A 15,483-nucleotide genomic window follows, 5' to 3' on the forward strand; every position below is an offset into this window, starting at 1 on the left:
ATCTTGTTAGAGATCAAGGACAAAAGCCATAATGCTTTTGGCTCTAACGGCTATACAGTACAAGTGCATTAAATGCCCAATGCCCAATGGGTAATACTCACTGGTTATTAGGTTTGAAATCTTCATCTCCCTCCAACGAATGGATTTTTTCACCTATAAATACCTCTCTTCACCGTTGAAGAAGGTGATGGTTAATTCACTCTTGTTATCCAAAGAAAAGCTCTTCAAGAAGTTCCATCTCCTAAAGCTTTTCATAACCAGTGATCTTGTGAAGTTTTTCAAAGACATATTCATCTCTATACTTCACAACTTGAAGCAGTCTTGTAATTTCCCAAGTGAAGATTCATACAGACGTCAAGACAAGGCTTCAACCGGTTGGAGAAACATCAGATTATCTTTCCAACACCTCAACTTAGGAAGAAGTTGATAGAGGCGGAGTAAACTCAAGGAGTTGAAAAACCTGTTAAGTGGTTGTCTGGCTTAGTGATCAAGGAAGTCAGCTTGAAGTAGTTTGTACTAATAAGAGTGATAGTGCAAACCCTTTCACGAGTTGTGAAAGAAGAGTGGAGTATGCTTAGTTAACTGCCGAACCACTATAAAAATCTCTCTCTCCATATCTCTTTACATTCCGCTATATTGCTTTCGTGCATTGCATATCATAACGACCAAACGCTAAGTTTTCACTTTAACGAAAGTGTGCAAAGAATATCTAAGACAAAACACTATTTCCGCTGTGCATCGCTCTGAAAGTAGTCACTTTGAAAAATCGATTAGAGTCTATTCACCCCCCCCCCCCCCCCCCCTCCTCTAGATTCTCTTTCGACCCTACCGAGACCAACACCCTGAAATAGTTGTTTCCTTTACAAGGGGAATAACTATTTTTAAAGATAAAATAACTTACCAAATAACTGAATAGACTTATTACCAACCATGTTATTCCATTTCCAAAATATTCCGTGTAGTTGCCAATTTGGTAATAATTGCCAATTACCATGTAGTTGATGACATCTCAGTTACCATTCCAAATGGGTGGTTATCATAGGTTCAAACGCCGGTGGTAGAGATCAGACTTAATTAGATTCTTAAATGAGTATTTCAAAAGATAATTTGATTATTGCGTTAATAAATTTTTGAACATTTTTACCTTTATTATATATCTTTACCTTCTTTTATTTTTGAGAAAATGGTCAAATAGGCCCCGAACATTACTCAAGAAGTCAATTATGCCTTTAAACTTTCGAAGGTTGCAATTAAGCCCTTAAACATATTATTTTAGAGCACTGAGACCCAAAAATCGGTTGGTGACCTATAATTACAGGTCACTAGGATTCCGGCGAACCTCTGGTAAAAAAAAAAAAAAACACCGGCGAAACGGTCGCCAGTGTCGTTTGGTTGCCTTCTCCGGCGGAGTTGGAGAAGCTAGCGGGTTTCTCTGTCCAGATCGGACAGAGAAATCCGCAAGCTTCTTGTTGTCCATTTCGACATGACGAAAAAGTCTTGGCAGTCTGCTTTTTTTTTTTTAATATAATTATTTTATTTATATTTTAAATAGTTTTTTAAAATATTAATCTATGTGGCATCTTACTTGGCATCCGCGTGACATGGGACTTGAAGGTAACATGTCATTATAGGTCAAATTAATTAATTGCACATTTTTAACAAATGTAAATGTTCAATTGAATATTTTTTTTTAATTCAAATGTCTAATTACATTTTAACATATAGTTAGATGGTCTATTTGACCCTCATCCCTTTTTAATATAACCTACTTTTTACTCTCAACCTAAACAAGCATGTTACCGCGGCTTGCCTATACTATTGAGTTCAAAAGAAAGGAAGAATAACATTTTTTTTTTTAAACAATCCAGAAAACACAATACGAGGAATTTCTGTTTAGGCTATCAGATCAAATTGGTCGATCTATCATAATGCGAGATTTACCGATACACATATTTGTATAGTAACTATGAATTTTTCTCGTCATCATCAAAAAATAATAATAATTGTCAATAATTAATTATCAATATATCCACCACGTCCCCTTCATATATGACTCATTGGAATCTCAGTATATCATAGATTAGGACAATAATCATCCACACACACCCATTGCACTAAACTAAACTTTGTTAAATAGAACAAAAGTTTTCTAAATTTTAGTGCATGAAATGTTATCATTAGTCAATTTAAAAGGGCAACATATCATATCATATCAATATTTGACCCTTTTTTTTTTGAAAGCCAATGAAACTAAATGCATTAAATTTAAATTCAAGATAACAAAAATACACAAGAGAGAATTATATTCCATCCTCTACTACCCAACAAAGAAACGACCTCCTCGTTTAACAAAAGAGGAGTTAATATTTGAAAAATGCTTAGCAACATGTTTAACATCATCAATCATCAACTAACCCAAGATTCGAATTTGGCAAATTAATTATTCTAAATAGCAAGAAAGACGACCTACCATGTAAGAATCAAACTCATGAGTTATGACTTTATATATGAAAATCATGTTAAATTGTTAATCCATTTAGCTGCTTCTTTTTAAGGTTACGTAAGTCTTTATTAATTCATGATAAGGTCAACAAATTTACAAGTAATTAGCGAAAATAGAATGTTTTTCTTATTGAATTAGTATACATCAAATGGTGAGTATTGCGTAGTAATAATTTTAATAAGATTGAAAAAATAACATTTTTTATTCAAGTAAGAAAATTAAGAGAAAATTACACTTTTCGTCCCTAAGTTATATGGTAATTATAGAATTCGTCCCTAAGTATTGGGCATGGTTACTTTTCGCCCCTAAGTTATCATTGGCGTTGCATTTTTCATTCTTTTATTAACTTTTCATGCTTAGCTCGCTTTTCGTTCCTGAGCTATACTAAAGTTGTAAATTTCATCCTGATATTATATTTTGTTAGTAAATGAACGAAAAATGCAACACCAATGGTAATTTAGGGACGAAAAGTGACCGTGATCAACACTTAGAGACGAATTCTACAATTATCGTATAACTTAAGGGCGAAAAGTGCGATTTTTCTAAAAATTAATTTAAATATTAATTCAAATAATATTTTCTTTAATTTGTATTTCTCCTCAAATCATTTATGGTTTCTTAATTTCTATCTGAAACTTCTTGTCTCAAGTATCAAATTAAAGGGTCGGACAGTGGGCGATAGTTACGTTGCATACTTGCTTTACCATTTTAAAATGCCATTTACGAAGTAAAATGACAAGCAACAACGTAAGCTCGAAGTTTACTTGGCATATATTAATTACTAGGTTCCAAGATTCCCACTGTGGATGAATATACGAAAAGGCAAGAGAATCTTCACTACCAAATAATTAATACGGAGTAGTAGTTAGTAATAAGATTCTGAAACCCTAATATTCCAATCTATTATTGCAAGAACGATTGGAATCTTTGTCTTGTTTGTTCTTAGTCACCAGCGCAGGGCTAAAACCACGTGGCGATATTGCACTCCTCCGATCCCCAGGTTTGATTCTGTGACGAGAATCTAAAGGGTAGCTTATACCTTGTTGAATTAGTTTGCAACTAGCGTGGCTACAATTTCATTTGTATTTGTTGTTAGATTTTCATGTATAACATATATTATGACTAGACTTATTAACTGATTTGGTTGGACTGAATAACTATACTAAAGTTGTTAGTTAATCAGACTCATCATGTATTGATGGGATACATGATATACATTATATAACACCTTAAGTTACTATACTCCAGAATAATACTAATACACCATGCATCTAAGATTCTTAGTTAAGTATGGGACAAAACGGCTAACGTTGCAGGTCTACCGCTCAAGAGGCAACACAACTAAGAACACATCAACTATGGCGGGAAATCAACACAACTTCTGCTTCCGCTACTACAAGGCCATGTTTTCCTCATAGACTTTATTTTCAATTAATTGTTAGATTACATATTTATATCTAACATTTGTATCGTACCCATATATACTATATGGAGCCACACCAGATAATCATCAAACCATTTTAAACTATGGAAATTTAAATATCCACCAAAATCATCAATGATCAACATATATATTGTATACACCATCCCATTCATAACTCATTTGGAATCTGAATATATCATAATTAAGTTAATAAGGTAATAATCAACCAAGCTCTTAATCCAATCAATTCGCGACCATTGTTGGAGTGTGATACAAAAATAATATTCATTCATGGTTTCTTATCCCAACCTTCTTGTCACTTAGTACCAAAACATCGATCAGTGGATTGCTCCATTATCATTTAAAAATACCAAAGCAAAGAAAAGCCCCCTATAAATGCACGTGAAAAGGGAAGTGAATCTTCATTACCAATAATCAAATATTAACAAGATTCTGATTTCTGAATACCAAATATATAGCCTTATCCTTCATGGCATCTGCAAAAAACATTGTTTTTTGTATCATGATCATGGTGGCTCTCATCACCACGGCGCAGGCTGTGTACCCGTGGCCGTGTTGCAACCCTCCCACGGTTTGGTGCTGCAAGGAAAATCTTAAGAATGGAGATGGCGGCATCCCTATTCGTGGCAATAGACCATTTTCCCATGGTGTTACCAAGCCTGCTGCAGCCCGGAATGAAACCGGCACTGTCATCGACGACAAGCAACCTTGAGATCTGCAGTCACTATCCGATGGTGCGTGTATGTGTATGAAAATTGCAGCTCCTGAGGTTGTCATTCTTAGATCGGTTGTGTGTATGTGTTTTGTTTTTATTATGGGTGACGAGGAAAACTGCAGTCACTATCCGATGGTGTGAATTGGGTAAACACTGCCTTCTGAAGTTTGGTTGTGTTTTAATTCTATGTTGTAATGTGTAAACCTAGTTGTGTGTTACTATGATTTGCATGCTTAGTGCATGGCCTGAATCGTGATGTTTGATAAATAAAGTTATGTTTATGGTGTTTGAATTTTCAAACTTCAAGTTTTCTTACTTAAATTAGCTTCTTACTATTTATTTAAATTAATTTATAAAATAAAGCAACTACTATACGAATTTACTAACAGATTAAATATCTATATATGGGTTTCATTGAATTATCTACAAGGCTACAAATTTGTTTATTGATAATAGGGAAAATGACACTTTTTCTTCCTAAGTTGTATACTTATAGCACTTTTTCTCCCTGAATTATTTATGTAAGCACATTAGCTCCCTCAATTATTCTAAAAGTGACGGTTTTTCCCCCTAATATATTAAATTGACATTTCTACCTTTAAAGTAAATATTTTATTTATTTTTCTTCTCCAACAAATTATTGCGTATACGTAGGGATGAACACGGTTCGGTTCGAATTGAACCGGACACTTTAGCAATCGAATTAGAAGTTTTCGGTTATGATTCATATCAGAACTCAATATTTGGGTTTCAGTTTATTAAATTTATGAATCGGAAAAACTGGATACTGAATCGTAAACCGGCCGTTCCGGATCCGGTTCACGATTTTGAACCGTCTTTATTTTAAAATTTTATTTTTTATTTTGAAATAGTCTAAATTCAACAATAAATGTATTTTATTTTTTTTTTCAGTTCGGAACATGAACCACCCGTTCCGGTTCACGATTTTAATAAACTCTAAATATCGGGTTTCACTTCTAAATTGTAATTGGAATATTTCGGTTTGATTGCTATAATATCTGTTCGGTTTGAACCAAATCGTGGTCATTATTTGTTGCAGAAGAAAAATAAATGAAACATTTATTTTAAGGGTAAATGTGTCCATTAAACATTTCAGGGGGAGAAAATAGTCACTTAAATAATTCAGAAGGAAAAAGTACTATAAGTATACAACTTAGAGGAAAAAATGTCATTTTCCCTTGATAATAATTTAATTTTTCTTGTAGTAGTACAGTGTAACATATATGTATAGAATTGTACATTTGAAGATAAATATACTTTTGATAGTAAAAATCCCACGTGACATAACCTGTTGTTATTAGTTAATTGTTAAATCGCTCAATTTATAGCTAGTCTTAAACTCTTGATTGAATAATTAGTAATCATATTCACGGTGTGTTTAGTTCAAACATGAGAATCGAAATTGGATTATTGAAAATTAAATACTTAATAATAGTAATTGGTTTTGCTAAAAGTATTTTGCATGTAGTACAATGGAACTAAAATAATTACCAATATTAATAATGTTTGGTTATGTTATTTATGCATGACTCTATAATGGGAAAATAAAAATTTAAAAAAATTAGGGCAATTGTTCCTAATATAATGACATTCAAATTTTTCAATCGTTATGCTGTGAGCACGTGCCCACCTTGCATGGTGCACACAAATTTATATGGGAAAATGACATTTTTCCCCTTAAGTTGTATACTTATAGCACTTTTTCTCCTTGAATTATTCATGTAAGCACATTAGCCCCCTCAATTATTCTAAAAGTGGCGGTTTTCCCCCTTAATATATTAAATTGACATTTCTACCATTAAAATAAATATTTTATTTATTTTTCTTCTCCAACAAATTATTGCGTATACGTAGGGATGAACACGGTTCGGTTCGAACTGAACCGGACACTTTAGCAATCGAATTGGAAGTTTTCGGTTATGATTCAGATAAGAACCCAATATTTGGATTTCAGTTTATTAAATTTCTGAATCGGAAAAACTGGATCCTGAACCGTAAACCGGCGGTTCCGGATCAGGTTCACGATTTTGAACCGTCTTTATTGTAAAATTTTATTTTTTATTTTGAAATAGTCTAAATTCAACAATAAATGTATTTTTTTCAGTTCGGAACATGAACCGCCCGTTTCGGTTCGCGATTTTAATAAACTCTAAATATCGGGTTTCACTTCTAAATTGTATATTGGAATGTTTCGATTTGATTGCTATAATATCTGTTTGGTTTGAACCAAATCGTGGTCATTATTTGTTACAGAAGAAAAATAAATGTTTAAGGGTAAATGTGTCCATTAAACATTTCAGGGGGATATAACCATTTGAATAACTCAGGGAGAAAAAGTGCTATAAGTATACAACTTAAAGGGAAAAAGTGTCATTTTCCCAATTTATATTCATAATTTTTATACTGTAGATCCATAATTTCTATACTGTAGATCTATATTTAATAACTTATTTAAACTAAACTTGGGAGAGAAGTAATATCTAAATTAAATCTTGCAGATAAAGGATGACTAACGTTAAATCCTATTCAAATAAGGATTAAGTGTAAGGGAAGCGGGGCTCTCAGTTTCCATATATAATCTCACTCGCTCGTTTCCTTACTAGGTTTCCAAAATTGCTCTCTTCTTCAATCATATCATATCGTCACTCTCTGAGTTTTGAGTGATTTCGCTCGCAGCAATGACTGATCTAGGGCTACCGAATCTTACGATCAGAATTTCACTCAACAAAAGGGAAGGAGATGATGGGAAAAAGGGTAACAACAACAAGCTTGAATCCAAGAAGCGTGGTTTTGATGATTTCAAAATAGATGCCGGAAAAGAAATTAAGAGGCGGCGGAGAATGGAGCACCGGCGAGAGTGCGATAGGGTTCTGCTGGCGGCGCCGCCACGGACGATGATTCACAGGGATTGTCAAAACAAACAACCTCCTAAGAGTCGTGAAAGTTCGGAACCGCGAAATCTAAGACGTGGAAGGGATTGTCTGCCGCCATTGCACAAGGAAAAGCAAAGTTGCAGGTCTACGACTGCCGCCATTGATCAGCATGCTCATCAGCTTTCTCCAACAAAGGCTCTACGTGTTGCCCAGATGAAGAATCGTTATGCACACCTAATTTTCAAAGCAAATCATCATTTAGGGCTCGTGCCTTTAAATCAGGGAGATATTGCTGACCATTTGAAGCAACAACAAGAAACAAAGAGGTTGGAGATTGCAGAGAAAGTCAGAATTGAACAAGAAATCAAAGCTGCCCAAACACTTCTACTGATGAGGGCAGAGGCCGACCTCAAAATCAAGAGAGAAGCTGCTAGAATCGCATTAGAGAATATGAAAAAGACTGTTGAATTCAACGATGCTTGTCAGATAATGAGAGATTTTGAGAGTTTGTTGAATTCTCATTGTTAAAAACTAGTTAATTTTTAGGTGGTATATATTGTAGTATTTTGTGTTTTGACCTCCAATTTTAATGGCTATACAAAATTTGACCTGAAATAATTTTTGCAATTCCAGTTTTTTAAGTGAGAAATGACTATGTTTAGATATTCAACATTCTGCCTAATTTGTGTATTTAATTGTGTTTAAAAAAATTAATTTTGGTGTGTATTAAACATTAAAGGCAAGTCATTCTTAGGTTGCATTCATTGCCATCTAGACTAGAATATTGCAGTTGCGGAAAAGATATAACTCAAACACGAGAATTATGAATTATATATGTTACAATTATGGAACAAAAAGATACATTCGTGGCAATAGGCCATTTTCCCATGGTGTTACAGCCCGGAATGAAACCGGCTCCACTGTCATCGATGACAACCAGTCCTGAACGAGGTTGTCATTCTTAGTTCGGTTGTGTGTGTATTTTTTTTTCACCGTTGTCATTCTTAGTTCGGTTGTGTGTGTGTGTTTTTTCTGTATCCGATATTTTTTTCTTTTTGAATACAGAGGAAGGGTGGAACCCCGGGGAACAAACAAAACTAATCACCGCGGACAAAAGGAACACCTAGACAATCGTTACAGATATACACCGCGAGTTCTGTATCCGATATTGTGTAAACCTGGTTTGGTTGTGTGTTACTATGAGTTGCATGCTTAGTGCATGGCCTGAATCGTGATGTTTGATACATAAATTAAAGTTATGTTTATGGTGTTTGAATTTTCAAAGTTCTAATTTTCTTACTTCTTACTATTTATTTTTTTTATTACAAAGGAAGGAGGACACCCATACAAACTACGCCTACACTAAAGCTCAAAACTTAAACCTCTCATATAGGAGAACAATACGATACCAGTGGACCACAAGCCACTTGATTTCTTACTATTTATTTAAATTAAGAAAAAATTATACTTTTCATATTTTTCGTTCCTAAGTTATAATGATAGGATTCGTCCCTAAATGTTGGTCATACTTATTTGCATCACTAGCAGTTGCCCCCCACTGTAGCTCTATTCACTTGATCACTTTTTTTTTTGAAGTATTATTATAACACGTCATTCCCATGGATTAATATAGGTTTTTTGTTTTTTTTTTCAGCAAAAAAAAAAAAAAGTTTTTTTTTTCTTTTCTTTTTTGCAGCAAATTGGGCAATGGGCATCAGCATGTGATATACGAATTTATTTCAACGCGTTTTCTACTGATGTGCCACAGAACGATTTTCCTGATTGATGACCTCAGACTTTGAATTAAAATCCTCAATTTGGTCATTTCTTTTTAGTTTTTTTTTTTTTTTAAATACTTTGATGATTGATGACTTTAGTGTATGTGACGACTTTAATGTACACCGTTTAATATCATCACTCACATTAAAATAAACCTAACTTATAATAAGAACTGATTGACTAACAAATCAATTTACTAGAATCATGTACTAAATGAGTTGTTGGTTTAATAATTACAAAATTTTAAATTATTAGATTAATTTATCTTTTTGTAGTTCTCTACCGATTAAAATTTACTCAATACATACTCTTAGCTATTAACTGTAAATTTTTCTCGTCACTCAAAAAAAAATTCTTATAGAACTACCAACATTAGTCCAACACAATTTTTTTAGTGATTATAGATTATGCTTTTCTTTATTTTCTAAAAAAATGAAAATAAAAATAAAGGATTTGTTATGGTGCCAGATGAGAACTGATCTATTGAATAAGAGAAGGGTTTTCCACATTCTCAGAAACTTAATTATATGGAATACAACATTGATGGCGGGTGAGTTCCTACAGAGATCATTAATTATACATCTCTTCATTCATGCATATACATTTCAGTTAAACCTGGACAATTAAGAACTAGGATCTATAACTAGCTAAATGATTTACCAAAATAAATCAGCCTCCAGGTTTTGCTGTTAGACATTCGAACCCGAATTCACAACAAACTTCTGGCATCCGAGGACGAGGTTTTACCATCCCAGTCTGCAATCTATCTATCACATTCACCGCATTTATTTGGTCGTCTTGATTCTTGAATCAGACTCGAGAGCGAGGTTCTAGAACTTCGGGAGAGTCTTAACAGGGGCCCAGATATCTGCGCCATTGCTACTAGGTACTCCTTCGGTGTATGATATGGGCACGAGGCATAAGCCCTTACTTCTCAAATTGTAGGGGTGCGGTTCCTTTCAAAACAGATAAAAGGGACGAAAAATCATTGATTCTGTGTCACTAAATCTCAAAATCTGTAATGGTTTAGTGCAATTTGACGTTCGTTTATTCAGAAGAGCATAGGGGAATATATCTCGCTATACACTCTTAACACTAACCTGTGTATTAGACACGGGAGTAGGATGGAGATACGGAGCACTCAACACCTAAAACCACAATGAAGCAAAAACGCAACAAAGTCATGTTTACGAGAATTGCAAGAGAAATGGAAGAATAACACATACATATAACGAGTTAATACCCAAAATCGTCCTCGACTATAGTGGTTTTTCTCAATTTCGTCCTAAACGACTTTGGTGACCTAATATCGTCCCAGACTTTTGTGTTTCGCTCAATTTAGTCCCAGACTTTTGTGTTTTTGCTCAATTTAGTCCCTCATTTGTTATTCTGTCCATTTGGTGTTAAATAAATAGACAATTCAGTAATTTTAATATTGGCATCTCTTTACTCATAGACATGTGAACTGCGAAATTCCTTTTTTTTTTACGAATTACTCCCAGAATTACTCCTAAAACTGCGAATATAAAATTTGATTTGCAGATCCGGGAGTAATTTTGGGTGTAATTCGTACAAGAAAGAGAAATTTTGCACTTCACAAGTTGGAAGTAAAGAGAGATCAATATTGACATTACTGAATTGCCCCTTTATTTAACACCAAGTTGACGAAATAACAAATGGAGGACTAAATTGAGCGAAACACAAAAGTCTGGGACGATATTAGGTCACCAAAGTCATTTAGGACGAAATTGAAAAAAACCACTATAGTCGAGGACGATTTTGGGTATTAACTCTACATATAACTATGGGTTCAAGCCTCAGTTGGGGCAGTATTGACTCGCTGGGCTTCAGTATGTTGAGAAAGTATATGAACAGATACTACATGTAACAGGGTCAATAGTACTCGAAAATATATATATATATATATATATATATAAGGTGACCTCCACTTTGGTTGTGGAGACTTTGGCTTACCTTAACTTGTTCGTGGAGGAAGTTTATGTACCCCATTGCTTCATGAAGAACTGAGGCTGTGTCTGTCTGTCAATGTAAAAACAAAGGAAAAACGAATAAGCCTCTTAAAAGGTGAATTTATGATCCAAAACTCCGCTTCTCGAGATCTCGGTGTTAGTAATTTAAATTTATTGGTAATATGATAAGCGGAGGCTAGGCAGGGGTACCTTTCCAAATGGTGATACAAGCTGCTGCAGAGCTGCAATACGTTCACCAAACTTCTCTTTCTTTTCCTATCGGGGGAAAAGTAAAAAGTGTCGATATTAGATACAAGTAGAGGCTACACATGGGCCTTATTCTTTGTATTTAAAGAAAATCACCCTCATGGCTAAAAGCCCAAAAACATTCAAATATTAATAGAACAGCCATAACAATATTGATTTTGGATTGGATTAGGGGTCAAACAAAAACTAAGCCAATGGCACACAAAGTTTGAAACTTTATCTTTGACTACATGTGAACATGGCAGTAATGCAGTATGGCACACCCATATTAAAAATAATAATAATAATAGTAATAATAATAATAATAATAATAATAATAATAATAATAATAATAATAATAATAATAATAATAAAAAGTAAGTGAAGATAATTACACATAAATCACTAGTACTGCAAGGCAAAAGGAAGGGAAAACAACCTTGGAAGAAATAGGCATATCGGCCTTGAGCCGTTTAGGTGTCAAAGACGTCATGCTACTGTGGTCAAGAGAGACGGGACCCCTTTTGTGTTCCATCATTTTTTTGTTTGAATGCTTCCACTCACTGAACCATAGAATGTAAACGCAATAATTAGGCATGGTAGAGAAAGCAAATGGTGGGTTCGGGCCATGATTACTCAAATACATTGAAAAAGAAAATTCTTAAAATTGTATCAGATAGATTTTATGTGACAAAATCCTCGCTTTCTAATCTCTTCATAGTGGACGTGATGAGTACCCAAAGGTCCAAAAGGGAAACAAATATATAATTGGATTAAGACTATAAAAAATCCATCTAGCTTTACCGTAAGAGAGCTTGACTAACACTCCTAACCGATTTATTTTTTTTTTGGTGTATCCCAGGGTATACACCGTCAGACACAGTAACTAATCCCATTACTGAATTGTAGGCACCTCTAAGGGTGGGACAGCTGTCCTAAAGATTTAAGGCTGCTCCATACCCAAGGCCAAGGACCAATACCCTAACAGGTAAAATTGCAGTAAAATAACATATTTCTGTGACTATATTTTACATTTCCAGAGCACATAGTCACATCTATCATTTAAACAATATTCATACACACGTCAGACTTGATTAAGGTGAGCAAATAAAGAATGTTGAAAATCTGCCTTGTCAATTTGTTACAGGTTGCATTAAAATATAACTTCTCATAGCATGAACTATACATAATATTCCAAGCCTTGAAGATATTATATTCTTAAACAAATAAACTGCTGTGGTCGAAGAAACATTTAGGCATGAATATGGCCCAAGATATAACAATATAATGATGTAGGTAAGCTAGAAAACAAAATGTTCAACAAAACACGGAATAGTTTTATAAAACTATCATTTGTTGAATCAATAAAAAATTAGAACCCTTCCAATATATACAATTAGAAAGAACCACCATGATCCGTTCCTACCATCATTCACGGAATCTATGCCCATGTATGGATTCTAGTTCGAGTCATAGCATGCAATTGAACAAACCGAGTTTCAACCATCATCCTTCCACCCACCAAAAACGATGACCACGACCACCTATCTATTAGCCCCAAAGCCCCCGAGATCACTACTCAATAAGTTTTTTTTTTTTTTTTTTGAGTACTATTGACTCTATTACAATGTAGTATCTGTTCTATACTTTCTCTATCTGTTGCAGCCTAAAGAGTCAATACCCCATGGTCCCCACCACCGGGGTTCAATCCTGTGACCTTCCCTCAAGGGGGTGCCATCTGAGCACAAGGTGCTTGGCAATAAGATTAATTACTCGGAATTGATAACCGAGCTCAAAGAGAGATTGAAGTAGCTCAAATTGTTTGAATCCATTTCAGCTTTTCATTGAAGGATGTTATGAGAAAAGTTTGGGAGCTGTCTGGTCTCGGGGCTTACTAAAATGAGCAGAGCTAACCAGACAGGACAGTTGAGGTTTCCGGGTGGGTTGAGTAAAGACTGGTTTGAAGACAACTCAATTACAAGTACTAACTTTTTGTTTCATCATACAACAAAAAGATAGCCTAAAATTCTCATGAGTTTATGCACTAAACTTTCTCTTCTACTCAACATAAGTCTAATTCATGAAAGTAAGAATACAAACCACAAATATCAGCAAACCAGAATCATAACCTATTTCCAAAGAGGGGAAAAATTAAAAAATAATAAAAATAAAAAACTCAATCAGATAAATACAGAAAGCAGCTGCCTACACTCAGGGCAATGTGTGCACCAACTCAACTTAGCTAAACAAAGAAAGCACTTGAAAACAAGAAATCAAAGCAGAACCCATAAATCAATTGACTAATTGCAGAAGAAAATGAAAACATAAATTTAGAACTTACACTAGTACAGGGAAAGGGGAAACAACACTAAAAGCATAACATACTTTATAAGGAAATTAGTACTAAAGTGAATGCCAAGAATTTACCACCAATTCTAACCATGCAAGATCAGAATCTTCAGAGCTCACTCTGAAACTCAACGGGCTGAAAAATCCTCTATCTCTGCACAAAATCTCTTACTACTTTGCCTAGGGCACAAAAGCGCCTTATTAGCTTGGGGGCTTGTGGCGGTTCACTGAAAACACAACAGTCGAAAAGAAAGTTTCAATCTTTTTAACTTTTCCTCTCTCTCTCTCTCTCAACGTCTATGTTCACACGGAATTTTGCTGTTTTCAAAGCGGTGATCGTGTGTGAGAACTTTAACCCCCCAAAAGCAGACGTTTATGAAATGCGTCTGGTCGGAGAAAGGCCGGAAAAGGGTGCCGGTGGATCGCCGGAGACGATTAGACAGGGCTGAGAGTCTAGTACTCTGGACTCTGCAAGAAGGTGAAAGACAGAGGGAAGAGAACAGGGCAAAGTAAGGACGTAGGGGAAGGACTCTTCTTAAAGAGTGATCATAATTTTATATAGGAAATTTTGGATAAATTAATAATATGATTAAATTAACATTTAATTTAATAAGTATTTTTTTTCAATAAAAAAAAAAACATTTAATAATGACATGTTTGGTTCACATGATTATAAAAAAAAATTATGAAAAAAAAAACATAATTTTACATTATTTGGTTAATGAAGAATTCTTTGCCCTTCTTTGGTACTTTATTTTCCCAAGTATTTTGAGAGAAAATATACAAGGTTAATCCTTATATTAAAGGTTAAATGAATGTCTGAACCTTGATCTCTTCTCTCAAATATTGCTTACTAAATCATTAAGCTAAGCACAACTTATTCTCTATTAATCAAACAATGAAATTAACTATTTTCAATGAATCAACACAGATGCTAAGTATTTTATAAATTTTATATGAATTGCTGCAAATTGCACACCTTTACAAATCATTACGAGGTATTTAGTAAGTAAATAAGACTTCACAATGAATTATTGGTATCATATAAATTTTAAATAAAATGTTATGCATCCAAAAATTTTATAGTTTTACATAACAATACATTAATTTATATTTATCTAATTATACAATATCATCACAAACAATTTGAATACAATCACATCATGACATATAAATTTATTTGAAGATTTTTATCATATATTGTATTTACAAAAAGTATTACTCTGTAAATATTTAAAATCATTCTTATCTGAAATGATTTTACACAAAATTTAATTTATCAAAATGCTTTCACTTTTTGTTTTTTATTTAAAGAAGTGTAATAATGACTTTTTTAATCTTATGACTTTATTATAGTGTTATATATGTTTAAACAGGATTTAGACTATGATCTCGTATTTAGAGGAGAGCCATATAGGTGTTATTGAGTTACAAGAAGGGTTATTATAACAGATATTGTTACATTATCATATTTTATGATTAATTAATTAATTAAGATGATAGAGTGAGTAATTAATGAGAAATGTTGAAGACAAAATAGAAAAGAGAAAAAGGTATTTAATTGACAGCTAATATACAACCAA

At 33.7% G+C, this 15,483-nt stretch overlaps 1 protein-coding gene across 1 annotated transcript; it reads right to left on the reverse strand.

The window, feature by feature from the left end:
• Positions 1-9,794: 9,794 nt before the first annotated feature.
• Positions 9,795-14,420, reverse strand: LOC109156919 (transcription factor bHLH113-like). Its single transcript, XM_019304816.1, has 6 exons — positions 13,979-14,420; positions 11,991-12,114; positions 11,516-11,581; positions 11,310-11,375; positions 10,436-10,483; positions 9,795-10,291 (listed from the first exon to the last, which is right to left on the reverse strand). Exons 2-6 carry the CDS (start codon positions 12,087-12,089, stop codon positions 10,166-10,168), a joined length of 405 nt encoding a protein of 134 aa, XP_019160361.1. The 5' UTR covers positions 12,090-12,114; positions 13,979-14,420; the 3' UTR covers positions 9,795-10,165.
• Between the last annotated feature and the right edge of the window lie 1,063 nt (positions 14,421-15,483).

Source organism: Ipomoea nil, unplaced genomic scaffold, assembly GCF_001879475.1.
Source record: "Ipomoea nil cultivar Tokyo-kokei standard unplaced genomic scaffold, Asagao_1.1 scaffold2759, whole genome shotgun sequence".
Classification (NCBI taxonomy): Eukaryota; Viridiplantae; Streptophyta; class Magnoliopsida; order Solanales; family Convolvulaceae; genus Ipomoea; species Ipomoea nil.

Bases quoted from the DNA above. Each gene is read 5' to 3' on its own strand.
- LOC109156919 (XM_019304816.1), bottom strand. From the start codon at position 12,089: ATGATGGAACACAAAAGGGGTCCCGTCTCTCTTGACCACAGTAGCATG. The intron at 10,484-11,309 runs GTAAGCCAAAGT...TTGTGGTTTTAG, and splicing joins TCCTCCACGAACAAGTTAAG to GTGTTGAGTGCTCCGTATCT. The intron at 10,292-10,435 runs GTTAGTGTTAAG...CTGTTTTGAAAG, and splicing joins CTCCCGTGTCTAATACACAG to GAACCGCACCCCTACAATTT.